Consider the following 27159-nt stretch of genomic DNA (forward strand, 5'->3'; position numbering starts at 1 on the left):
TTTCTATACAGTGAAATTAATGTGGGAAGCTTTGTGGACAAAAGTATCCCTTTAAACTTAAGGCTGCATAAACAATTTGCAAAACAAAATGAAAATTTTATATTAGTTTTTAATATCTGGCCGTGGGCTGAGACATCCTGCGCTTCTATGTAACCGCTCACTTGATGAATTGCAGATCTCTCTTCTTGATGAATGCGAAGATCCAGAAAGAGCACTAGATGAAGTCAACAAGAAGGCAACTAAAATAGTAAGTAGATATGTAAATTCTTACCTGAAGATTTGAACTATTAAGTGCAGTGTTGTAAATCTCTAACTTGGAAAGTTGTGTGGGTTGAAATGTATATGCTATGAAATGCAATGCAGGTTGACAAGCTAGCACTCAAGGAGCAATGTGCTTCATTATTGCTAAAGCTTGGTCGTTCTGAGGAAGCTGAGGCAACATATCAATCTCTTCTTGCTGCAAACCCTGATAATTACAGGTTTAAGGAAATTGCTTTATGTAGGATTGTCTTGTGGCTATTGGTTTAAGTCCTTGAACTCAGGATTTATACAAAGTTAGAAATTAGGATCATATCATAACTCTTTTTTGGATTGTAGACTTCTAGTTGTGTTTATAATTAGATTGTGCAGTTGTCAATATTTACCCAGGATGCATATTTTTTCATCATCTTTATATGATTTTATGTTATTGGAGTGCTTTGTGTGTTGGATGTTGTTTTTCTGCTTTGTCTATGTTCATTTTTATCGTTTTGGCATTCAATTTCATTTGAAAAGAATTTTATATGTATTTGGCATTATATCTCAATCTCTTCTCCTAGATGGTTTCTTTCTTGGGTTCAGTATGATGTCTTGTACTTTACTTTTGCCCAGGACATTTCTTTTCCTTTCAAGGTTGGGCAGGTTTCCCCCGTAAGTGAGATGAGCTGAATCCCACAAACACATCTTAATTGGTGTAACATATTGTTGCTTTAACATTGAAATGCCACATTGTTTTTTGAAATGTTGTTTTTAAATACAAAGCTGTACACTTCCTACCAAGAAAATTAAAAGGGCCAAGCTGGATGCCACATTATTCGTGATGCATTTTCAAATAATCAAATGCTATTAGAAAACTGTCAAAGTTCTTGGAATCGTTAATGTTTGAAATTTGATTATGTTCTATTTTATATTGATTGCAGACTCAACTCTTCAAGGCAAGATGTGCTTAAACATATTTATTTCACTGTACTCAGACTTTGTTTTATCTTGTCTTGCTAGATATTATGAAGGGCTACAAAATTGTTTAGGCCTATCAGTAGAAAGTGGAAAGCATTCACCAGAGAATATTAATAAGCTATGTTCTTTATATAAGTCTCTTTATGAGAATTATCCGTGGTCTTCAGCTGCCAAGGTAAAATTACTTTGTAAAAGACACACCACCTTAGAATCAGCATGCTGATTATATATTTGACATTGTTTGAGATTTATTTTTCCTTGTTCCCTATATAAAATGTTAACAAATATCTTTCTCTTTCCTAAGTCATGTGGATATGTTTTATTGGCAATTGAGATCTGTTTTTGAAGGAGCTTGGAGTCTTTCTTTGTGCTCTTCCAACTTTTCTTCTTGTTTTCTCAATTGGTTAATATTTACAGCTACTCTCTTATGTAATGCGCACATGGAATACTTCTGAAGCATAGATGACAGTTGAGCTTAAAAACCATCTCCACGGGTTATTTATTCCATTAAAACATTGCGTGGCATCTGCACATGACCTTATTTGGCTGGTTGCGATGATTGTGGATACATAAAATTATTTAAGGATGTGAGTTATGTAGTTCAAAGGCTAGTCCAGTTAATTGAGATGGAAAGCATGCTCAGATTGTTTTCTCATGACCATGGCAATTGCTCAGCTTTACCAGGATCAACACTCATAATTTTGAAATATAATTGCAGTGTGCCTTATCACACAGAAGTTTTTATAAATGTACTACAAGAATAAAAAACTTGATATCTTACAATGTCATCAATTTGCTTTTTCTTTGAAAATATTCATTGATAACCATAGAAAATATATTGCATATATTCTTTTCCTACCTTAATTTTTTTATAAAATTATAATAATGTTGACAGAGATGTATTTTATAACTTAGACTCAAAACAGTTATCGTTCATACCTAAAAGGTTCGAATAAGGGAAAGCAGCAAAAAAAGCATGCTTAGGTGGGTTATACACAAGCAGAAGCAAGCAGGGAGATGCTGGAAGCTTTTCTGTGCAGAAGGAAAGAAACAACATACTGAGGAAGATGAGGTGGTGCCTCACACTGTTCTCTTAAACCAGTTGCCTCCACATCCAACTATGTCTCCTTTCTCCACCTCAATAAATCTACCACTTATGACATCCACAGTTAGGGTGTTGTTACCTTCTCAGCCTTCGCAAATAAAAAATGATCTCAATGTATATGGTCATTGTTGACTAGTGAATGAGTCTGATGTCCAGTTGACTGTATTACACACCAATTTTGTTATCCAGTAACTGACACTGACAGCAAATCTATTCAGGGCTGGTGTTCTTGTCACAGCCAGCTGTGGCTAGTCTGTCAACCAGTTGGTTGGCATATTAGATGTTTCAGTTAAATGTACTCTCCAACGTGTTTCCACATTGTTCATTTTTCCAGATTCCACTGGACCATGTTTTCGATTAGGGCACATCCTGTTAACATGGATATCTGTGAAATTTAAAAAACAGCTTAATGAATTAAACAAAGCGATGCCTTTTTAAAGGCAAAAATACAAATGTCGAACTGAGAACTCACGAGAGCTCTAAAAATACAGGTAACAGATAAAACAATAAAATAATAAAAACTAAAGCTCTAAATGACCATTTATAGAATTCAATTCATTAAAGGGAATAATTTAATAAACTATTAAAATATTCTAATACCCTTTATTAATGGTCATTGTACTAACTACCCAACAGATTACATGACAAAAACTGCTCATCAAAAAGCAGAGAAGGTTGTAGCCTTCATCTCTTCAGAATGCTCTCTGACAGGGGCCTGTTCCCGCTCCTGAGATTCTCCATGGTTGGACTTCTCATCAGCCAATTTCTTTTTGCTGAACCTCAGGATATGACTTGGTCTACCACAATAATGACATGAATTTTTTTCTTGGACCCCTCCTCCTGTTTGTGTTGTCTTTTCTGCCTAGTGAACTTGCCTTGAAATTTGGCAATAAATGCATGCTCCAAACTGGCTGTTTTGATGCTGCACCCAAACTATTGTCTCCACCTGTCTTTTTGCAAAGATTGGAAAATGTCAGTGCAACATTCGTATTGGTAATATTGAATGTCTGATGAAATGTTCACATGATTTGGGCAAACTCTTCAGTGTGATAACGACCATATCTTCTTCCATCTTGCGACCAATGGCCTCCAACTTCTTACGTATATCCTTGATCTTTGTAAGATGGTCTTACAGCGACATCTTCTTATCCATCATGATAGAAAATAATGTGTTCTTAAGAGAGACCACCCAAATCTTATTAGTTATGTCATGAAGATTCTTCAAATGATCCCAAATCTTGTTCGCTGTCTTGCCTGATGTGTTAGGATTAACCACAGACAGAAATAACAATTACATGCAAATATAACTAATCATAGAAAATAATAAATTGCACAGAAGAGAACTCAAGACACAAAGATTTAATGTAGTTCATCCAATCCTAGGGTTACGTCCATCAACAACAAGGCCAATATTATTAATATCCAGCGATTACAATAATACAAAATATAAAAATAGTAGTCGACGGCTTTTACAATAATAAATTCATTTTTTGCTTCAGGGGCGCTGCCCTCAAAAACCTCCATGGGGGTGTTGCCCCTCAACCCCACCCTGAATTGCGACAGGGAGCGCACCTGGGGCACTGTTGCCCCTTGACCTTGTCTTGGGGGCATTGCCCCCAAACCCTCGTAGTAATAATCTGGGGGGAAATTGCATTTAATAAAGTGATAGAAATTAACCTTCAAGTCTAATTAGGCTCCACATCACAACAATTTCCCACTTGGAGACTGATCAGAGTCCACACCAATAACCTCTCACTTGGACACTGATCATAGCACTGCTAAACTTGTAGCTCCCATTGGAATGTAAAACCACCCGGACTGTGCTGTTTTTTTTATTCTGTTCAGTCTAAAAGACCATCAAAGTTGAAGAGGAGTTCAAATTCTCCCTTGTCACTGCCTTTGTAAACATATCTGTTGGATTATCATCTGCATGTATATTTTTCAGCTTTAACTGACCATCATCCAAAATTGACCAAATGAAATGGTATGTGCTTTATCTTTGAATGTAGTGCAAAATTCTTAGCAAGATGAATGACACTTTGGCTATTTGTAAACAAATAATTGTCAATCTGTGGGTACCCCAACTATTCCTTGGCTGCCTCTATAGCAGCAACATACTCTGCCTTTGTGGTGGATAAAGCATTTACCTTCTACAATCAAGAAATCCAACTCACTCTTGTCCCACCAACTGTAAATACATAACTTGTAGTACTCCGCTTGGTATCACTATCTCTTTCCAAATTTGAGTCAACATAGCCTTGCAAATCAGTATTAGAGCCCCCAAAATGTAAAGACTTTATGGATGTTCCTCTCAAATACTTGAGAATCCATTTAAGTGCATTCCAGTGCTCAATTCCAAGAGAAATGTTGCGACACCTTCTCAATATGAGATAATGTCAATTTTCTATTTTTTCTATCTTTGCAAATTTTCATACCAAGGATTTGCTTTGCTGCCTCCAAATCCTTCATCATAGCAAATGAATGTGCTAACTGTTGTTTTAACTTTTAACCCTTTAACGTGATCCATGTTTGACCCAGGTTCTAGCATAGCATTAACATATAAACATAAAATAATGTAGTTGTCATCATCTAACCTCTTAAAATAAAGACAATGGTTAGAATGACATAGAATATAATCATGCCCATTCATAAAACTGTCAAATTTTAGATACCTCTGCTGAGGTGCTTGCTTCAAGCCATATAAACTTTTTTTCATTATACACACTAAGTTCTCCTTACCTTTGACCTCAAATACTTGTGGCTGTACCATACATATTTCTTCATCAAAATCACCATGTAGAAAAACTTGTTTTAACATCAAGCTGCTCCAAATGCAAATCTTTAGTAGACACAATATTAAAACAATGCAAATAGAAGTCATTTTAACAATAGGAGAAAATATTTCATCAAAATCAATGCCCTTTTTTTGTGCAAATCCTTTTACCACCAACCAAGCTTTAAATCTTTTCTTACCTCCATCCTTTTCTTTCAACCTGTAAATTCATTTATTCTCTAAAGCTTTTTTACTTTCAGACAACTTGCATAAATCCCAAGTCTGATTTTTTCAACAACGAGTCCATTTCTTCTTTTATTGCAGATTCTCGTTGAATCTTTGTATCTATTTGCACAACTTCATCATAAAATTCAGGTTCTCCAACATCTGTTAATAAAATAGAATGCAAAGAGGGAGAAATTCTTTCTGGAGGTCTACTTAGCCTTGTTGACCATCTAACATTCACTTCAGTGTGTGTTATTTGTTGTTGGGGTTGTTGTAGAGCATGAGGGGCTGCTGGAACATCATTCTTTTGAGTATCATCGAACACTACATAGTCATTTTCTTTCTTCTCATGTTGCTGCAACATATCTTTGTACAACACTTTCTCATTGAATATGACATCCCTGCTTCTAACAATTTTAAGATTTTCAAAATCCCATAGCCTATAACCAAAATTCATCAATGCCATATACAACAAATATACATTTATTTGATTTAACTTCCAGCTTGGTTTTATTTTCAGAGTCTATATGTGCAAATGCTTTACAACTAGAGGCTTTGAGAAAAGAACAAGTCACCTTCTTACCAGTCCATGCTTCCTTTGGAATACCACAACCCAAAGGAGTAGAGGGACCTCTATTGATCAAATATACAATAGTATTGACAACCTCAATCCACATGTTTAAGGTCAGTCGAGTATGCAACCTCATGCTCCTTGCACACTCCATTATTGTCTTGTTCTTGTGTTCAACCACTCTATCTTCTTGTGGAGTTCTTGGAACAATTTTTTGTCTATGAATACCATTAGTGGAACAATAATCATCAAATTCATTGTTGCAAAAAATGGCAAAATATAGCTAAAATCATGATATTTTGCAAACTGTTGTGTTGGGTGATTAAATTGCACACAATATCGACCACCTTATTTTCATTAATCCATGGCGATTTATCTGCAAAAACCGCTAAATCGCATGTAGAAAGAAGGCAAAAATCACAAGGAAAAAGGTTAAAAACATTGACCAAAAAAATATTATTAAAAAATGGTGAAGTTGATCATGTAAGTTAGGTTTTTGGTGAAAGATGATAGAAAAAAGAACACTGATGGACTCCTTCGTGCGACTTCAATCTACGACTTTATTTTTAGCTGTATGACTGCGTGACTCCATATTTTGGTTGTGCAACTGCTTTTTTTTTGGCTGTGCGTCTGCAATTGCATTTTTTCGCTCTACATCTCCATTTTTAGGTTTTGCATGACTCCATGTATTTTTTTGGGGCAGCTGGTGTTGTGATTATGATTAAATATATGTTTATAGGTTATAGTTTAATATGTTAATATGTTTATAGTTTAATATGTTAATATGTCCATTTTTAGGTTGAAACAAATTCTATTAATATGTTTATAGTTTAAAACTTTCAACTTAATAATATATTTGTTTATAAAATCTCAGTTAATAAAATCCTAATATTGATGGATAACCTAATATGTTTATAAAGATTTTTAACGATTTAGTTAATAGGTTTATAGGAATATTTTACTATTGTGTTTTATAAAATATACAATATTTCAAAATAATATTGTTTATTATTAGCTACTGTGTGTGTCTTTAAGAATATTTTAGTAAATTGTATATTATCAAATGTTCGATAAAAGTGACGATTTATTGTTGAATTTTTTGCCGAGATTTTTCCAATTCTGATATTTTAATTTTTTTTTGGTCTTGCCAAGATATAGCCGAAACTGAGTTATTCAACTATGGCTGCAATACTCATCACCATTATTCGATCTGAGACATTTTAACTTTTTACCAGTCTCAATTTAAACCAAGCATTTTCATTTCTTGAAAGTTTGAAATATATATAGATTTTTGTCTAAAGAAATAAATCCATACTTTTCTAGTTGCATCATCAACGAATGTAGCATAATAATGAGAGCCACCAAGGGAAGATATATGAGTTGGGCCCCATACATCTGTATGCACAAACTCTAATTCCTCATTTTTCTTTTCCTTCCCACTCTTCACAAAACTCACTCTCTTTTGTTTTCCATACACACAACTTTCATAGAAATGCATATTGACACATTTAAGATCTGGTAAAACTTTATTTGAACGAAGTAATTTCATATCTTTCTCACTCATGTGCCCGAGTCTATCGTGCCATAACACTATATCAGAATGTACAACAACTATTTGTTCTCCATGCTCAACTACAACAATTGTTCTTGAACATTCATTTTTCTCCAAAACAATTAAAGTAGAAGGAACAATATGACCTATACAAATATATAAGGTGCCTACTTTCACACTTTTTGCTGCTACCAGGGAACCTTTTGAAACCTTCCAATTTTTCTCATTAAAAGTAACTATGCATCCCTCATCACCTAGTTGCCTTGTTGGAATTAATTCGTACGCAACCTTGGAACATGTCTTACCTCTTGTAGTAGCCAATGATTCCCATTCTGCAACTTAAATCTTAATTTTTCCCTTTCCAACAATCTGACAGGGTTCATTATCCCCCAAATAAACAAGCTCAAAATCCCCTTGGACATTATCAAGAAAAAATCCTCTATGTGGAGTAGCATGAAATGAAGCCCCTTAATCTAAAACCCATGAATCATCAACACTTTCTAAAGAAAGAAGCAAAGCATCCTTTTCAAATTTATTGCTTACCACATTTGCCTCCTTGTTTCCATCTTGTTCGTTTTCTTCATTGTTCTTTCGAGTCCAACAATCTTTCATCTTATGCCTTTGTTTTCCATAGTACTAGCAATCTGTTGGTCCTCTGGATTGAGACCTTTTTCCTTTTGATTTTCCTCTTAATTTCCCATGATTTCTAGAATTGTTTCCTCTCTCAATTGTTCTACCTCTGCTTTGTGCATTCAAAACACTTCCTGATGTAGATCCACCTGAATTTTTCCTACGAGTTTCCTCACTCATAATAACACCAATCACATCATCAAATTTTAGGGTATTAGATCGAGAAACATAATTACTCACAGCCATTACCAAGCCATTTAAACTTTCAAGCAAAGAACACAAAATCAAGAAAACTCCAATTATAATTGACTAGTAACCGTATTAAACTCATTTAAATAATCTGCAATAGATCCGCCTTTTGCCATGTTCATATTAAATACACACTTGTAATGTCCCCTTTTTAGCATTCATAGCATGATGTTGTCGTTAGCCGATTTCCCCACGGTCTCGTAGGCTAACCAGGACATTAAAGGGACTTAGAGGCCATTTGGCCTAGATAGTTTCAGTTGCAGGTCTTTCTGAGGGGTTTTGAGGCAACTTTGGGCATACTTACTATTTATAGTAAGTCATCTTGGATATGGTCGGACATCCAGTGGCAGCGGTATGTCGATGGTAATTGTCTAAAATCGGTAAGAAGACTTGTTTATCATTGATAAAATTTGTTATGCATTGATAAAGCTATTTTATAAAGTTAAATTTAAATATTTAACTTTATTAATGCATAGACTATAGTTTGTGGGAAATATTTAAATTAAAAGAGTCCCCTTTATTTTATAACACATTGGAGACATAAGTTACATAAAAGGGAGTGATGTTTTATCCCACATTGAGAAAACGAAGGATTGAGCCCTTGTGAGAACACTATAAAAGAAATGGAAGAGCTTCTTTTAAGCATGGTTAGAAATATCAAAGAAATTGGAGAATTTTTTGGAGGTTATGTCTCAATAGTTTGAAGGACGAAATCCCTTCAAGCTGAAAATCTTGACGCCATTGAAAGATATGGTCTTGAGATTCAACAGGGTAGCAATCCGAAAAAACAGAAATGAAAAAGCAGTCCGAAAAAGCGGAACCGAAAAATCAGGCGGAAAAAGCGGAATCGAAAAAGCAAGCGGAAAAAGCGGAACTGAAAAAGCAGGCGGAAAAAGCGGAACTGAAAAAGCAGGCGGAAAAAGCGGAATCGAAAAAGCAAGCGGAAAAAGCGGAACTGAAAAAGCAGGCCGAAAAAGCAGTTCGAAAAAGTAAAGCAGAAGGGGCAGCATTGAAGGAAAATTATTACAGCCATTTACAACCAGGTTCCCTTGTTAGTATTGTTTTTTTTAGGGTATTATAAGTTTCAGCTGTAAGTGTACATTATACCAGCATTGTCATTTTGGTAATCCATGTAAATGCCAAAGTCTTGGCCATATTTCATGAGCATTGTATTAGAAATTTGATTGCAATCAAAAAGATAATAGTTGCTAGTGTCATTCAAGCAATTCAATCTCATTATTTATCAGCTAGTTAGTTTGCATACCAATTGTTTGTAAAAATGCCAGTTGGCTGTAGGTGTTCATTTCTCATGCTTAGATCATATATATGTACTGAATATTGTCAAAATTAGTAGCACACTCATGTTAGGTCATTGTGTAGTCCATTGTAGTCTTCTAGCACAAGATTCTCATTGATGCAAATTGTAAAAAGAGTCATTTAAAGCCAGCTGAAAAACTATATTAGTCATATGCCCCTTGCATGTGAATTGTTTGATGAAATTCCTTGAGCTTTCATCGACATTTTTTGAGGGCAGATTTGAGGAGGGTTATTACAGTGGTATCAGAGCTTGCATGCAAAGTGTTTGACGAAATGTCAAACAACTAAAGTATAAAGAATTTTGGTGTTTGAAGGAGTTATAACCTGTTGGGGTTATTACAGTGGTATCAGAGCTTGCTTAGAAAGTGTTTGACGAAATGTCAAACCATTGAAGTATAAAGATTTTTGGTGTTTGAAGAAGTTATAACCTATTGGGGTTATTACAGTGGTATCAGAGTCATAAGTTCTGCCATCCTGTGGAGGTTTTATAGGGAATTTGGAATAGCCAGATAGAGAGAAAAATGTTTGATAAAATGAATGCCGGTCCAGATTAGAGAAAGGAAAGATTCTTACAATTATTAGACACCTTAGCACAGGGACAACGATCAGTAGAGCAAAGAGCACAGGAACAAGGTCAGAGATTTGAGCTTATGATGCAGATGATGGCTTGTCAAATGGGGTTGAATGCTAATGTGGGTGGAGGAAATAATCAGAATGGTAATAATCAGGATGGGGCACATAATGGAGGTGAACAAGTTGGGAACAATTTCGGTCATGCACCCCAGCAAACTAGGATAGTGAGTTCGCGGCCAGTGATTCCCATATTTCCTCCTAGAGCTCCAGAGCAGCCCGTACCAGAGCCCCAGATCACTGATATACAGGACCAGCTGAGAAGAGATTGGGAAGCCGGAGGTCCAGATTTTATTGCTGCAATCACCTTTAGGGAGTATATAGATGTGCGGATGAAGCATATGCCACATGGACATGACAGGACCCAGAGCTATGAGCTACAGAAGAAAGTAGGGAAACTTCAGTTACCATATTATGATGGCTCGGGGAAGTCTACAGCAAGAGCTTGGGTTCAAAAGCTTGACACATACTTTCAAATGAACCCTATGCTTATTAAGTATGCAGCAATTCACCTGGATGGGTTAGCACACGAGTGGTGGCATCATGGTATGGTCACTATGGGTCATGCACACATTACCTCATATGTGGAGTTTACGGAGAGACTGATTGAACGTTTTGATAGGCCTAAGGATCGTACCTTTCCTATGACAGGCATAAACTTGTATGAGGAGTTTAACAGACATGCTGATTCAATACAGGGAGACATTAGCACATCTTCAGGTAATGGTTTATCTGCATCATCTTCACAGGCAGAAGGGGTTACAGATGTTGTGCAGGTTGAGCCAGTTGCATTAGAAGGTGATATCACAGGCACACCAGATTGTGTGATTGACACAGATAGTGATCCCAGTATAGTTGGGCTGGATGAAGTTACAGCAGTTGAGGATATTGTTATGTTTGAGGATAGTACAGTTGATCAGAAAGTGAGCATTCAGGACTTTGCAGAAAGTGAGTATCAGGCACAGTTGGATGCTTCTTCACATGAGATAGAGGCTAGTAGCTTTTTACTTGGTTTGGCAAGCCAGCTGAAGACAAGGGACAAGAATATTGTCACGGCTTTATCCCATCATGATAGGATACATGGATTGATTGAGAATCACGTTTGGATGATTCAACTGCAAGAGAGACAGAAAGGAGTCACAACAGGTTCTTCTTGTGACGACTTACAACAGATCAAGGAAGGCATGGAGGCAATGAAGTTGGCTCTCCAGGATTCTGAAAGACATGTGGACGAGCGTTGTCTTGAGGTGAGTTTAGTTCGAGAGTTAGCCCATATAGCAGGGACTCAGTTTCCGTTTACAGTCGGGTCACATGTTGATGATGATATGAGTACGTCTAGCATTCACACTCCGGATTCAGAGACTATAGACAGGTTCGTGAAGTCAGTTGGTATTGTTCACATTACTCAGGTGAGAAGTTTACTTGAATTGCCAGTTGGTTTCTGTTCATGGATTAGATGTTGGGATCCTTATCTTAGTACTTGGGATCATTTTGATCGGAGATATTTATCATTCTTTGGTAGTAGTATCTGTTGCACCATCATGGACTTGATTAGTAGTTTGCCAAGTGTAGTTCTCATCCATGCCAACAACTTGTTTGATGCTGGAATTAGTTTTTACACACCTTTGTTGGGCATTGTTCATGTATCCAGTCAACCATACTTGTTGGAATGGGTTGATGATCTCTCAGATATGACAAAGTTTACAGAAGAGTCCCAGGATCTAATTATTACAGATGACACCCAGGGGGATGTTGTTGACAGTTTTGAGGACTTAGTCTCCTCAACAGTTTCCTTTAATACGGAGGTTTATGTTGATGCTTCAGTGACTCCGTTTGATGATACAAGTTCAGCAGCTGGACTGCAGAATACAAGTTCAGCAGCTGGACTGCAGAATTTGGATGGCAGTATTACAGACGATAGCTATTATGAGGTTACTCCTTTGGACAGTGTACCAGTTGTAGAGTATAGAAGTTTGACTAGCTAGCACAATCATGTGTCTTGTCAGCTGAGAGTTAGTGAGCGAGACATTGCTGTCGTTTGTGAGCATTTCGATGCTACTCGTTAGTTGTTAGCAGTTTATGGATGGGGTTCTCCTACTAGTAATGAGCAGGGAGGCAGTTATCTTTCCTTGACGGAGGTCCACTCTTTATGGGAGGCTATTCGGATTCTGAGACAGAATTATATGCAGTTGGTAGCCGACAGAGATTATCTTATGGAGTGGGGGAGTACAGCATACGAAGCATTATTGGCCAAGGAAGATGAGGTGAGTGAGCTTACTCAGCAGCTCGAGGTGACTTTTAAGATTCTTGAGAGTACACAGTTGACTTTCGAGGAGTCACAATTTCATTTGGCTAAGGTGACCATGGAGTTAGAGCGATTGCAATCTTTACCAGATTTTGTACAGTCACAAGTTGTGGTGTTTGGTGATCCGAGGATGTCCATGGTCAAGATTGTCAGAGACAGTGGAGATGGGGATGCATCCATCCTTGATACTAACATTGGCATATTGGGTTCGTTCTCACTAGAGTCAGGTTCAATTGAGTTGGGTGTTGCAGCAGATTGTTGTGGTATGCCTGACATGGTGGTGGCCTCTAGTACTGATGGCACGAAGACTAGAGATGTTGTATCAAAGATCATGTGTGATGTTGGTGAGCCGGCAGTTGGCATGGTTCCTGCTAGTGATACTACTCCCTTGGCAATGTCTTCGGAGGTAGTAATCAGTTCCAGCTTGGTTAGTGATCGATTGCAGTTAGTTATATGGGTTGCAGTCTGAGCCACTGACTAAGATTGGCACATTCTATCGGCATTACACTGTGAGGTATGCTCATCAATTTACCTTTGATGACCATGTTGATGAGATGATGATACAGAGATATACTTTGATTCCTAGTGCTTCTCATCAGTTATGGGATGGTTTGACGCCACAGGATGAGAGTTGTGATGGGCATGACATGGCGATAGGTTCTGCCGTTGACAGCTTGATAATGCATGACTTAGAGTTGGAGTTTGGGAGTGATGCTTCAACGGTTGTTGTTATTGATTCTACTCCTTTGGCTATGACATCTCCTGACTTAGCTGGTGATCAGTCACAGTGGGTTGTATCACTTGTTCATGGTGAGCTGTTGACTGAGGTTGGTTCTTTTTATCAGCATTATACTGCAGGATATGTACATCAGTTAGCATTTGATCCTTGTGTTGAGGAGTTGATGGTAGGCAAATTTGGTTTGGGTTCCATTTCTTGCTGTTTATCTTGTGATGTCTTTTCACCATCAGCGGTGCATGGGAGTTATGGTTATGAGACAGTGGCCGGTGATCTGCAGAGTTGTGTTGACTGCAGGAGTTGTGCAGTGTGTGGATTCTCCATACTTGGTGCAGTTTCATTCGGGAGCATTCACCATTGTTGCAGAGTTGGATTATACATTCCGTATATGCTAGTGGGATGCGTTGATGGTATTTACTGTGTTGGCAGCTTGATTTGTCCACTTTACTTGGGTTTTGATGTTCTAAGAGTTTGTGTCTTGTGGGTTTTTGACTGTGGCAGTTGTGATTTGGAGTTTGGTTGAGCTGTAATTGTCAATTTGATTATGGATTCCTCTTGGTTAATTTTTAGAGGTTGTTGCAGGAGCCTATATTGACTGACAGCAGTATAGTTCATGACTACATTTGGGATCCAGGTGGATTGATTGGGTTGTTGTTCAACCATTGCTTGGGGACAAGCAATTTTGGGAAGGGCGGACTGTAATGTCCCCTTTTTAGCATTCATAGCATGATGTTGTCGTTAGTCGATTTCCCCACGGTCTCGTAGGCTAACCAGGACATTAAAGGGACTTAGAGGCCATTTGGCCTAGATAGTTTCAGTTGCAGGTCTTTCTGAGGGGTTTTGAGGCAACTTTGGGCATACTTACTATTTATAGTAAGTCATCTTGGATATGGTCAGACATCCAGTGGCAGCGGTATGTCGATGGTAATTGTTTAAAATCGGCAAGAAGACTTGTTTATCATTGATAAAATTTGTTATGCATTGATAAAGCTATTTTATAAAGTTAAATTTAAATATTTAACTTTATTAATGCATAGACTATAGTTTGTGGAAAATATTTAAATTAAAAGAGTCCCCTTTATTTTATAACACATTGGAGACATAAGTTACATAAAAGGGAGTGATGTTTTATCCCACATTGAGAAAACGAAGGATTGAGCCCTTGTGAGAACACTATAAAAGAAATGGAAGAGCTTCTTTTAAGCATGGTTGGAAATATCAAAGAAATTGGAGAATTTTCTGGAGGTTATGTCTCAATAGTTTGAAGGACGAAATCCCTTCAAGCTGAAAATCTTGACGCCATTGAAAGATATGGTCTTGAGATTCAACAAGGTAGCAATCCGAAAAAGCAGAAATGAAAAAGCAGTCCGAAAAAGCGGAACCAAAAAATCAGGTGGAAAAAGCGGAATCGAAAAAGCAAGCGGAAAAAGCGGAATCGAAAAAGCAAGCGGAAAAAGCAGAACTGAAAAAGCAGGTGGAAAAAGCGGAACCGAAAAAGCAGGCCGAAAAAGCAGTTCAAAAAAGTAAAGCAGAAGGGGCAGCATTGAAGGAAAATTATTACAGCCATCTACAACCAGGTTCCCTTGTTAGTATTGTTTTTTTTAGGGTATTATAAGTTTCAGCTGTAAGTGTACATTATACCAGCATTGTCATTTTGGTAATCCATGTAAATGCCAAAGTCTTGGCCATATTTCATGAGCATTGTATTAGAAATTTGATTGCAATAAAAAAGATAATAGTCGCTGGTGTCATTTAAGCAATTCAATCTCATTATTTATCAGCTAGTTAGTTTGCATACCAACTGTTTGTAAAAATGCCAGTTGGCTGTAGGTGTTCATTTCTCATACTTAGATCATATATATGCACTGAATATTGTCAAAATTAGTAGCACACTCATGTTAGGTCATTGTGTAGTCCATTGTAGTCTTCTAGCACAAGATTCTCATTGATGCAAATTGTAAAAAGAGTCATTTAAAACCAGCTGAAAAACTATATCAGTCATACGCCCCTTGCATGTGAATTGTTTGATGAAATTCCTTGAGCTTTCATCAACATTTTTTGAGGGCAGATTTGAGGAGGGTTATTACAGTGGTATCAGAGCTTGCCTGCAAAGTGTTTGACGAAATGTCAAACAACTAAAGTATAAAGAATTTTGGTGTTTGAAGGAGTTATAACTTGTTGGGGTTATTACAGTGGTATCAGAGCTTGCTTGGAAAGTGTTTGACGAAATGTCAAACCACTGAAGTATAAAGATTTTTGGTGTTTGAAGAAGTTATAATTTATTGGGGTTATTACAACACTTCATGAGAAATACCTTGTTTGAATTGGAGTGCTTTTCATACAGCCTTGCTAGGGTTTGCATTAACTTTTCGGTTGTATTCGCTTTTGTAATATTAAATGCCACTAATTTTGCCAGGCATAAACAAATACTTTCGAGTGCCTTTTTGTCCAAAATATTTCACTACTCATCTGTCATAGTGGTCAGTTTTTTTCTTTTTCTTTTTCTTTCCAATGGCTGCCATAAATCCTTTCAATAAAGATTGTCCTCCATTTGCATCTTCCATAATTGAAAGTTTTGCGCATTAAACTTCTCAACCTTCAGCTTACTCTCGTCTGCCATCGCTTCCATTGAATTGTGAGACTCTCACTTAACTGTGAGACTTGCCTGTAAAAAAAAAAAAACACCTTGGTCTGATACCACTTGTTAGGATTAACTATAGACATAAATAACAATTTCATGCAAATATAACGAATATCAGAAAATAATAAATCGCATAGAAGAGAACACAAGACACAAAGATTTAAGGTGGTTCACCCAATCCCTTGGCTACGTCCACTAACATCAAGGCCAATATTAATATTATCCAGTGATTACCATCCGCAATACCTTACAGCTCAATACTACCGCAAGAAGCTACAATCTCATCATACATTATGACATCCAAATTTTAAGTCATTTTATACAATCTTTTTGCTGCTTATAAAATTAGGGCTAGAATAAGTCATCCAATAGAAAAATAGCAGCCGATGCCTTTTACAATAATAAATTCAAGACTTTGTCTTGCCCCTTGACCTTGTCTTGGGGGCGCTGCCCCAAAACCCTCATAGTAATAATTTGGGGGGAAACTGTGTTGAATAAAGTGAGAGAAATTAACCTTCGTGTTTGATTAGGCTCCACATCACAACATGATGGCAACTTTGGAAGCATCTCATCGGTGACTGACAATTTCAACAACATAACCTTGTCCTGGTTATGCTCATCAAATATCCTAATCTATTCCTACAGCTGTAAGGCGAGAACAATCTTGTCAAGGCACCGGTACTCAAAAATAGAAAGCATCTGCTGCTTCCAGGTATTATAACTTTTTGCTGTTGAAGGACCGACTCCCTTCTAACATGATATCAATCAATGATGCCACCAATTCTCCCGTGTTCTGATGAGGTAAAAACTGGAAAACAACTGATTGTTCTGACAAAAAGTCCTCAGCGATCAGCCGGCACAAATTGTAAGGTACCAAAAACCCTAGCTGCAGTTAGACTAGAAGACCACAGATCAAAAATTGTGCTGCTGTAGTCTTGGGAAATGCCATATTATTGATGCAATGCCACCTCTGAAGTCATCACCTGTAGGTAAACCCTCTATATTGTATTCTGATTTAAAATTGAGTCAAACCTGGACCTGTAATGAGTGGATTAATTATTAGGTGATTGTGAGATATCATGTCTAAAGTGGATAACATGATGCTTGTGTAATAACCTGGTAAGTTGTTTGAGAAAATAAAAGTAAAATCTGGGTTGGATTCCGATGAATCTCAGCATTGATGGGCACTATAGATGGATTTCTTCTCTTCCTCCTCTACTTCAGTTTCAAAATTCTTGGCAGCAATCATCCTTTTTGTCTTCGCTTATATTCTTCTTATTTTAGGAAATATATTGTATACATTTAGTTTTTGCTACTCTTTTGTTTTTCATTCTTATGTTTGGGTTCCTATGCACTTTTCTTGCTGTTTTGAGTGTTGAGCACTGCGTCCTATTGATGACTTTTAGTCATTTTTAACATTGATAATTCACTTTCTTTCTTTTTAATTACAGGGCTCTATGCACTGTTCTATATATATGGTTTGTGATTATGGTCTACACTTGCTGCATTTTTTTCATATAAAAGAAATCTATTTTTGTATCAATTTAGTTAATTGTAAATGAGGTCTAAATTGCTAATGTAAGTCCAGTGGACTGTGGCCATGGCAAGGTTTTCATTTCTGTTCAAATTTCCTATTTATGTTGGTTATAAGTGTAAGATGCATGATAGTTCTCACCAAATTTATCTGAAATTATAAGGATGGTGATTAATGAATTTTAACTGATATAAATCTATAAATATTCATGCTGGATGATGTTTTCCTCTTTCAGCGTATTCCTCTTGACTTCTTGGAGGATGAAGATTTTTGGAATGCAGTAGACAGTTATGCCAGACCATTGCTAAGCAAGGTAACTAATATCTGCAATTATAACAATATGGCTTCAAGGGTTCTTCCGTTGCTGCACATAATAATTATTTTGAATATTTGGTATTATAGTAGCCCATGATTGTAAAAGATTAGTATATAATTTTATTTATGAAGCAGCTCTAACAATACCTTTGAGTATCTTGTAACATGCATTTGCTTGTGTTTAGGGAGTTCCTTCACTATTCTCAGATCTGCGTCCTTTATATGATCATCCAGGCAAGGTATATCTAAAGGTCTAGAAACCCCTTTAGCATATAGATGGATTATTATCGTGCTATGAAATTTTATCACAATAATTAAGAAGCTGGTTTAGGATTTTGAATGCTCATTGACTGAAAGTCTGTTTGTGGACAATAGGCAGATATTTTGGAGAATTTAATGATTGAAATTGAATCCTCTCTGGAGAAGAGCGGAAGCTTTCCTCAAAGGTACGGCAGATTCTTTTTTATGTTGCTCACAATTATTTATAAGAACAGAACTTAACAAAAAGTAGTTTGTCTTTTGTAATTTAGCGACTCAAGGGCACACATATTTCTTTTACCTACTGATAGGTTACTAGGCAGAACATCTGTCATAACATGCTTATAGTACAGGTGTTATAAGTACCTGAAATTTGGGCATATGAGACATATCTGTATACTGACTGGAAATCTTAAATGGAAAATATATACATATTGTGAAATAGCATGTAAAATTACAGATAAATTGATAAGGCTTTGTAAGTGATGGAAATATTAATATAACAGAAGCTAGTAAGGAGACTTATTTTAATTAAAACAAACTAACAAAGGCATTTGCACCTCTAGAGTGCTTTAAGAATGTTTGCAAGCTTTTGTTAATAGAATCTTTTGAAGGGGTTTACATAATGTTTTCCCTATATGCAGAAGCTCTAAAAGTTAATACATGACTATACTTTCCTATATTGGGGTAGATTTCAAATGCAGAAATCAATTGACATGCAGAAATAGATTCTTGTGACTGAGTTGCTGGTTCAATTGATATAGTTGAATGTTGGTATGTTGCTTCCTAGGCATATTGAAGATGTTATGTTAGGTTTTAGTCAATAGTTAATTAGTCAAATGCTTATTCTTACATAGACTATGTACTCTTTTAAGAAACATGCATATTAATTATGAACATTAATTGGTGGGTGACCCATAAATAGGATGGTGGCTTTGGAGATAAGTTTCTTCCTATGTTACCTTGAGTTTTTTGAGACAGGAAAACAGGGGCATAGGGTAATGGCTTTCTGGGATGGATATATATATTTTTGGTCATTTTAGGGGACTGCGAATGGAAGACATGACGGCTATATAAATAAGTGGGGAAATTTAAAAATATATAGGGAAATCTGAAATTTCAAATATATTCAAATGATAATATTGTTAAGTCTAAAATCATCCATCATAAACATATATGTTATAGGTGTTACTTTATTTGAAACTTGAAATATATATATATATATATATATATATTTCCGGGATGGATATATTTATGTTTTGTCATTTTAGGGGACTGCGAATGGCAGACACAACGGCTATATAAAGAAGTGGGGAAAATAATAAATATATAGGGAAATCTGAAATTTCAAATATATTCAAATGATAATATTGATAAGTCTAAAATCATCCATCATAAACATATATATTATAGGTGTCAATTTACTTGAAACTTGAAATGAGAATTCAGATTTTAATTTAATACATTCATACTCATAGATGTAACTCATTGATTCAGGACTCACTGTCAATGTGCATGAACAATGAATATCAAAATGGCCAAAGGTTGTAAGTTACAACAAAATGAGAAGTATCATATCATATGTCATTGCATCAATGTATCATATAATTCAAAAGTCTCAAGAATGTGAGTCAACCTCCTACTTGAAGGTGTTCAGAAATATAAAGGTGCTATCAAACTTTAGTAAACACACATAGTCTCATACATTCTCCTTTAGTGTTGTTATCAGAGGCTCTTATACGATGTTGAGTTTTGCCTAGAAATTAGGATAAATAGCAATAAGGAAGAACAAAACAGGTGCAAAAGACACGAGATTATCTTGGGAAACCCTTCCACTTGAAGGAAAAAAGTCAGCGACACCAGAAAAATATCTCTTTTATTGATAATAAAGAAATGTTTGAGTACAAGACTTTTCAATTTTTCTCATATTACAATACTTCAAGCAATCACATAAATAGATTGCATTTAGACTCATCATCTTACACATGCAGGTCTCTTCAAATCCCAAATGCAGTATCCTTCAAATTTCCAAATATACAACACTTAATATTTCCATACGCATGCCTCTTCACATGGCGTACGACACATGTTTTTTTATAGATATTAGCTTAAATATTATCACAAATTTCTCTTTCAGCTGAAGATGACCATAATGGTCATAACAAACATATTTCTATTTCATAAAATCAGAGATAAAGATCTCTATTACAGCTACTATCTTCAACACACTAGAATAATAATTAATAAGATGTTTGGAGATATTATTGTAATAAATACTGCTTAAATTAAGATTAACTGAAAAGTTTCTAAACCATAAGCAAGAGACCCCAAGAAACCATTTTAAATAATAATTAACTATGAAAAGAAAAGATTCTAACTGAATGTTCACTATGGAAACATTACATTATTGTTAATTACTTTAAGATTTTAGTGATTTTTATCTTTGTTTCCAAAAAAAATCTTAGCATTTTCGCTCAAAGCATGTTTTGGAGCATCAAACAACAACTTCTCACTTATATTTTATGTTCACTTTTGAAGCGACACTTTTGACGCTTAACCCCGCTTGAGTGTGCTTGCTATTGAAATTGGTAGAGCAAATACATAAAAACAAGAAAAAATATTTTAGAAATTCAATTGCACCATTATTGTTTTTTTTATGGACAAAATCCTATATGGTACAGATCTGTGTAGGATGATGGGTACATTGAATTGGATTAGCTCCATTTCCCTTGAACTACTCTACAACAACAAGAGCAAGCCCTGTGTAGAAACTATTCTCACACTTAATTTAATAATACAAAATATATGTTAACAAATTGAATTTATCAACTAACCTAAATGCTATATTATGATCTAATATAAAGTCTCAACATTCCCCCTTGCCCTCTTCTCCCCTCTTATATCAATCTGAATGATAGAAGGAACTTTGCACTGGGTTTGAGCATAGTAGCCCCATATTGAAATCTGATGCAAAAACTCTACACACATGTCAAACTTAACAAGGAGACACCAAAGTGAATGTATTAGTGGATGTCTGGAATGTTCAATAATGGCTATGAATCCTGACATTTTCAACAATCCGCAAGAACACCATTGCTCCTGTTAATAAAGACATTCAACTATTCATGAGAGCAACAATCCACATTTGATTCAAGATACATGGCCTACAATTCTATTCTCCAATTGCAAATCAACAAGTACTCACTATTCATAGCAACAACACTCCTATGGACACTCAAGTCCCCATGTCTATAGATTGAGACAAAATTTATTTTCCACAATTAAAAATTTCCAAGTCTATGGATTGAGACATAATTGTGCAGGTCTATGGATTACGACATACTCAATTGTCCACTCATACATCTTGTCAATTAGCACATTTAAAGTTGAAATTTTTATCTATCATAGGAAGGAAACATCAATCTAAAAGGAATAGGAGGTTAAATAAATCTTGCCCATGGTTTTTGATCTAGATGTAAGTTTGTGAAAGCATAGATAGGTGTATCATGTAAAGCATTAAAACTCTGATAGCATAATGGTGACATTTTCAAAATTTTCATTTTCCAGGTGTCGTTTTCAACAAAAAATGTACCTTCTACAAAAAGTTACAGTATAAATCTATCACCAATACATACAAAAATAACAAAATTTCTTGTTTCACTAAGACGATTTGACTTTTCAAGCCACTCTAAAGAAGTCTTTACACTGCTTTAAAAATAAACCAATGAACTAACCTATTTGAACTTTAATTATCTCACATTCAGATGGACACTCTGTCCAACCCTTTTGCACAATGATCTTTGTATAATACTCTCAACTGCTGGAAATGTGTTATGCCAACATTAGTTATTATCTAAATTTAAACCGTTGAAGCAAATGATGAGAATAATTTGTGCTCCCTTTTGCAGCTTAAAAAAATCAGTTTGAAATTTTTACCGCTTAGCACAATTTCCTCTTTTGCACCATATGACATATGGTTACTTTTTGTTGAATATATTTTGCAGCGTACATTGGCACCTCGGAGTTCCCCTTGGTCACTTCTAAATATTCTGAAATGTCACGTTTGGCTTTGGGCATTGAATTTGGAATAATCCTCTTTTTGTTCACTACTTGAACTGGGCCAAGCTTCATATGATACCACAAATATTGTTTGAGTAACAGCGCATATTATGGGTTCTTCGTGCTGCTCTTTTCTATATTCGCACTCGTATAAAACATCAAAGAAAAACAACTTATATGCTAGTAATGCATTTTTATGTTTGATGCATATATTCAAGAATCAAGACACAATATTATATACTTATATGCGTTTTTATATATGTCAATATCTATGCTATTCTTTGTTGTTTTGTTGAAGAATAGAGCATTTTGCATAGTTCCACAAAGTTTTCTAATAAAGGGATATGTGGATGGGGGGACCGAGGTTCTAAATTTGGGGATGGTAAAGGGGAGAGGTTGTGTTGATGTACATATAGTACTTGAAAATGTAGTTATAAAAAGGTGTATATGTATAAGATTTACAAATTGAAACTTTGGCAAATTAGTAGAACTTAAAACCTAGTAAATTTTGAAGTTTGAAGAACATTGACAATATTACATTGAACAGTGAAAATGTTCAATCAAGAAACATATATATATATTAAGAGATTCATAATGACTATTCCAACAAAGTGAAGATTGCAACTGTTCACAATGAAAAATTGGAGTGCAGTGAGGCCTCTAATCATCCCCGTCTCCTTAATCTCTAGACCTCTTGAACTCTACTTGGTCAAGCTCATTAAAAGTAACACCAACCAGCCCTGCCTGTGTAGCTGTAGCATCTTCATCAATCTGTGTTGGCTCTTATAAATCTACATGCTATAGTGCTGCTGGACTATTTTTGTACAAAGTGTGCTATGGTCAATGAGACACGACATACGATTTAGAGCCACTAGTTTCTATACTCTCCCAGAGTTAAGCTTGTTCCTCTTAGTATAGTGGATGAAGCAATAACAGACAAGTTCCTCTCAGCAGCAAAATAATTAGAAACCTGAGATAGCAAAGAAATGGCTAGAGTAGTAGTCAAAGAATTCGGCCCATGCATATTTCAGCACCAAAATAGCTGCCCTATCCGTCTCTGACTTGTTAGGATAACCCCTAAGAGTGCCAGATTTTGTTCATTTGGTATGAATGATGCCAACCTCTATAGGATCATTCATCTTTTTGAGCGCCCTCACGAATCCTTCCTTCACCATAACATTGTGAATGGGTGTAAATTCAATACGTCTTTGTGTGCATCTCTCCGGGTTAAATGCATAGGCAACGGAGAGCAGGAGAATGTTGAAGCATAGTAGAGGATACACAAAAGTTTCATCCTCGTTTGACAAAATAAAAAAGCTGAACTTAGAAATTGTAATTTGCTAAAAGAATTTTAAAATAGTAAATTAAAAAACAAAAACCTTGATAGCTCTGTCTATGAATATGATTTTAAAATTTCGATATAGAAACTTGATGACAATATGAGCAATGAATACTGAACAATAAACATGCACTTACAGCCATGTTTGTGAAATTATCTAAGTAGCCGAATTGGTTATAGGGACGGGTATGAGTTATGTGGGTACAAAACAACAGTACGAGTTATGTGGGTACAAAACAACAGTACGACATGGGTGCAATACGCACGCACACATACATAAATATATATCTAAAAAACTAGTTAATTTTCAAATGTCACATACCAATACATATGCTGAACAAAAGTTAAAACCATTACAAATTTTAAAATATCAAATAAGAAAATATCTCCTTAGTTTCACAGAGACATAAATTAGACTTAGCCTTAGGTTTACCATTTAAATCTCAATTTAAAACTAATTTTATTTGTCAATTTAAACAATATATAATAATATGTAAAAATTGTATTAAAATTAAAAAATATATAATAAATTAATATTATTAATAGAAGTATTGTTACTATTTCGTAAAAACACTGGAAATAAAATTATATTATTATAGTAATCAATATAAGCATTCTGTTTGAATTATTTAATATTGCAACTTCTAAGTATAGCTTAGGCTTGCAACTTGTGCCAAGGGTTACACGCTTTCTCAGCGCAGAAGACTCTGCTCACACCTTCGTCACCGTCGCCCATCGCCCATCGCCAATGTGAACCAGGTGGCTGCATGAAATACAAAGCACTAAAGTTGTAGGTTTTTGTTTGGTTTTAGAAGTCAAACCTGACAGAATCAGTTAACCATGCCACTGCTAGTATCGGTTGAAATCGATTTTAATTTTTCTGAAATGATTCGATGGCAAAAAAAATCGAACCTAGTGTGTATCCATAGAGATTTGAGCCAGATTTCAACTCAGGTACAATTTGTACCCAGAGAAATTGTAAAACTAGAACGATTTGGCTGCTTAGGAAATTATGAATAAAACTAACACATAAATGTGAAACTGATAATTTTTTATTTCCAAAAGTCATATAATCCTACTTTGTGCTTACAAAATCATTGCAATTTGATGTAAATTCTCTCCTTCCTCTCTTTCTTGCTTCTCCACCCTCTTGCACTTGCAACACTTGACTTTCACTCTTTCACTCTCACTCTTTTGGTCCTCCTAAACCTTGTTGTTCAATTGAGTTTGTAAATAAAAATGAGTATTTTAAGGTGTTTTTGTTAGCTATTAATTGTCATTGATGTCAAAAGGAAACATTATCATTACATTTTTATATATACCTGAACAGAGGATACTTGACTGCATAAGTTGATTTAAAATCTCAGTGGTGAGGTCTGTTGGAATGGCAGTAATCTACGAACATGTGTGTATCGTGTTGAATAATACAGCAACAAAAAGGTTCAAATCATACTAATGAGAATTTGTGAGTAATATTTTACAACCACGTGTACAGGCAATGGTATTTTAATTTTTATGATAGCATCGGTGATATATATATTTGTCATGTTTGGTGGCAAAAAGAATGGTTGATGAAATTCTAAGGTCACCTTCGGACTTGCAAACTGCAGTTGCATTATACTCATCGGGCCTGTCGAAATGATGACTGTATTGTTGACTCCACAGGATGATGATCACAACATTGTAGTTGACAGTGTTTAAAATTAATATGAAGCTTGTTGGGTTGTGAATATAAACAAATTGTCTACTGTTTGCAATTTGTTCTCAACTGTCTACATGTGTCGGGTTCAACAATTGAAAGACTGAAATTGGTTGCCATCTGTACAAATCGACAGAGATGGACAAGTGTCTACAATCTTGGAAGATCTGTCAAAGAATTTTTTTAAAATTATTTCCTACCATGAATAACAATAGTGCCTTCAATTATGTAAAACAAACCAAACAGTGGCTATTTGCAGTTACAACTTAGAACATGTGGATGTGAAGTTTTGAACTTCATTGAAAGAAAAATAATATTATTATCACAAACAGCATTTAGCATTATCCAGCACAGGATGTAATGGTAATTGTATCAACTCATGGAAAAGCTAACTTGGTTGTTCTGTCGGGAGTAAGTGTTAATTTGCACAAGTTTATAGTCATCAGATTGTAAAGTTTCTGAGATTTGTTATATTGGACTGCTGTAACTTTACTTTTGCACTTATTGATTTCTGTGTGTTTCAAGTTACTCTTCCAATGAATATGTATATGATATAAAGAGGCATGTCTCTCCTTGTTAATATCTTAACTCACATTAGTTGTTGCTTTAACATATATTACCAATGATATTTTCTCAATGTATTATCATGATATATATATATATATATATATATATATATATATATAGATATATGTATATGTATATATATATCTCATATAAATAATGCACACACAAACACACAGATATGTATATGTATATGTATACTATAATTTATATATCAATAGATACAGATTTGATTTTAGATGTAGAATTAATTTGATAACTGTATTATATATAGATAGATAGATAGCTATAGATATAGATATAGATATAGAGATTCAGATTTGATTTGAGATTGTAAGTGGATTCAGATTTCTGAGGCTGGATTAGGACAGTAGATCCTAGCAGCATTACTCACCGTGGCTTTTTCTTGTTGGGATTCCATGTCATGTTCTTGTGCATTGTCTCTTGGTTTTATGGTGCTTATCTTATATCTTTCATTTGATGCTGTAGTTCTACAATACAATCTGAAGTAACTGCATAAAGTTTGGAATTAGATGAAAAGTCTAAGTTATATTTACTTCTAATTCACGCCCCCTCTTAGTAGTATACCCGTGTTCTACAAGTTTATAGGGTTTAAGCGGCTTTGGTAGGGCCCAGTGGTCATTATGGATCAGAATTGGGTGCTGGTTTTGATTTTTGTTCTTCGCCTTTTTATCTTGTCAGTCATTGGAGATGCTTGGGAGTCCTTGAGATGGGACTACTCAGTGGCCCTTTGACATCTCCGTCCTGACGTCCTGATAGCATCCTTGGAGAATTGATAGAGGTTGTGGTGCAGCAGGGGAATGTTCCCCTCATGGTCTCTCGTTTTGGAGACAGCATTCCAAGAGCTCGAGGTGTTTTGGGGGAGATACCTCTGTGGAACACTGGAAATTTGCAATAACAATGCATCTAGGGAGAAAAAAGATACACCAAACTCTCTTCGATTGCTACAGTTACACATTCCTTGCTTTGTAGAACTTGTAGAAAACTCCCTCGCTCCACATTGTTGATGTATAAATGGCATCACAGACTGCTTTTTTCAGAATTAGTTATGCCAGACATAGTATGAATGCTTTAATACTATATCGAAGTTGGTAGAGAAAACAGACAGAATTTACGCTATTCTTGGAAATACTATATGATGGTAATTTCTTTGAGATGGTGAATACAATAAATTGTGCAGGCTTCTAAAGCTTTCTCCCATTAACTAACCTACAACTACGAGAGCAATCACCATACATGAAACTATTCAACAACGTTATTCATTACAAACCATTTAATAACAAAGTTGATTTTCCACTAACCTATATATAGTATCATGATGTGATTATAGTATCCTATCAGTAGCTAACCTATAAGCACTTTTATGTTGTGGGTTTTTGTTGACAATTTGACATCCATCTTCTCTGGAGCATGGTTGCTGA

The 27159-nt window shown here is 35.5% G+C and overlaps 1 protein-coding gene across 1 annotated transcript in view; it reads left to right on the forward strand.

The window, feature by feature from the left end:
- EMB2753 (tetratricopeptide repeat (TPR)-containing protein) overlaps positions 1 to 27159 on the forward strand; it is a 154829-nt gene that overhangs the window by 49156 nt on the left and 78514 nt on the right. Inside the window, exons 7-12 of the mRNA XM_089804127.1 lie at positions 176 to 247; positions 364 to 479; positions 1258 to 1390; positions 17719 to 17796; positions 17984 to 18037; positions 18174 to 18244. Of these exons, the coding sequence (XP_089660253.1) occupies positions 176 to 247; positions 364 to 479; positions 1258 to 1390; positions 17719 to 17796; positions 17984 to 18037; positions 18174 to 18244 (524 nt within the window). The remainder of the gene's footprint in view (positions 1 to 175; positions 248 to 363; positions 480 to 1257; positions 1391 to 17718; positions 17797 to 17983; positions 18038 to 18173; positions 18245 to 27159) is intronic.

The sequence above is a fragment of the Cupressus sempervirens genome, chromosome 10 (assembly GCF_028749045.1).
Source record: "Cupressus sempervirens isolate cs-2001-9-10 chromosome 10, ASM2874904v1, whole genome shotgun sequence".
NCBI lineage: Eukaryota > Viridiplantae > Streptophyta > Pinopsida > Cupressales > Cupressaceae > Cupressus > Cupressus sempervirens.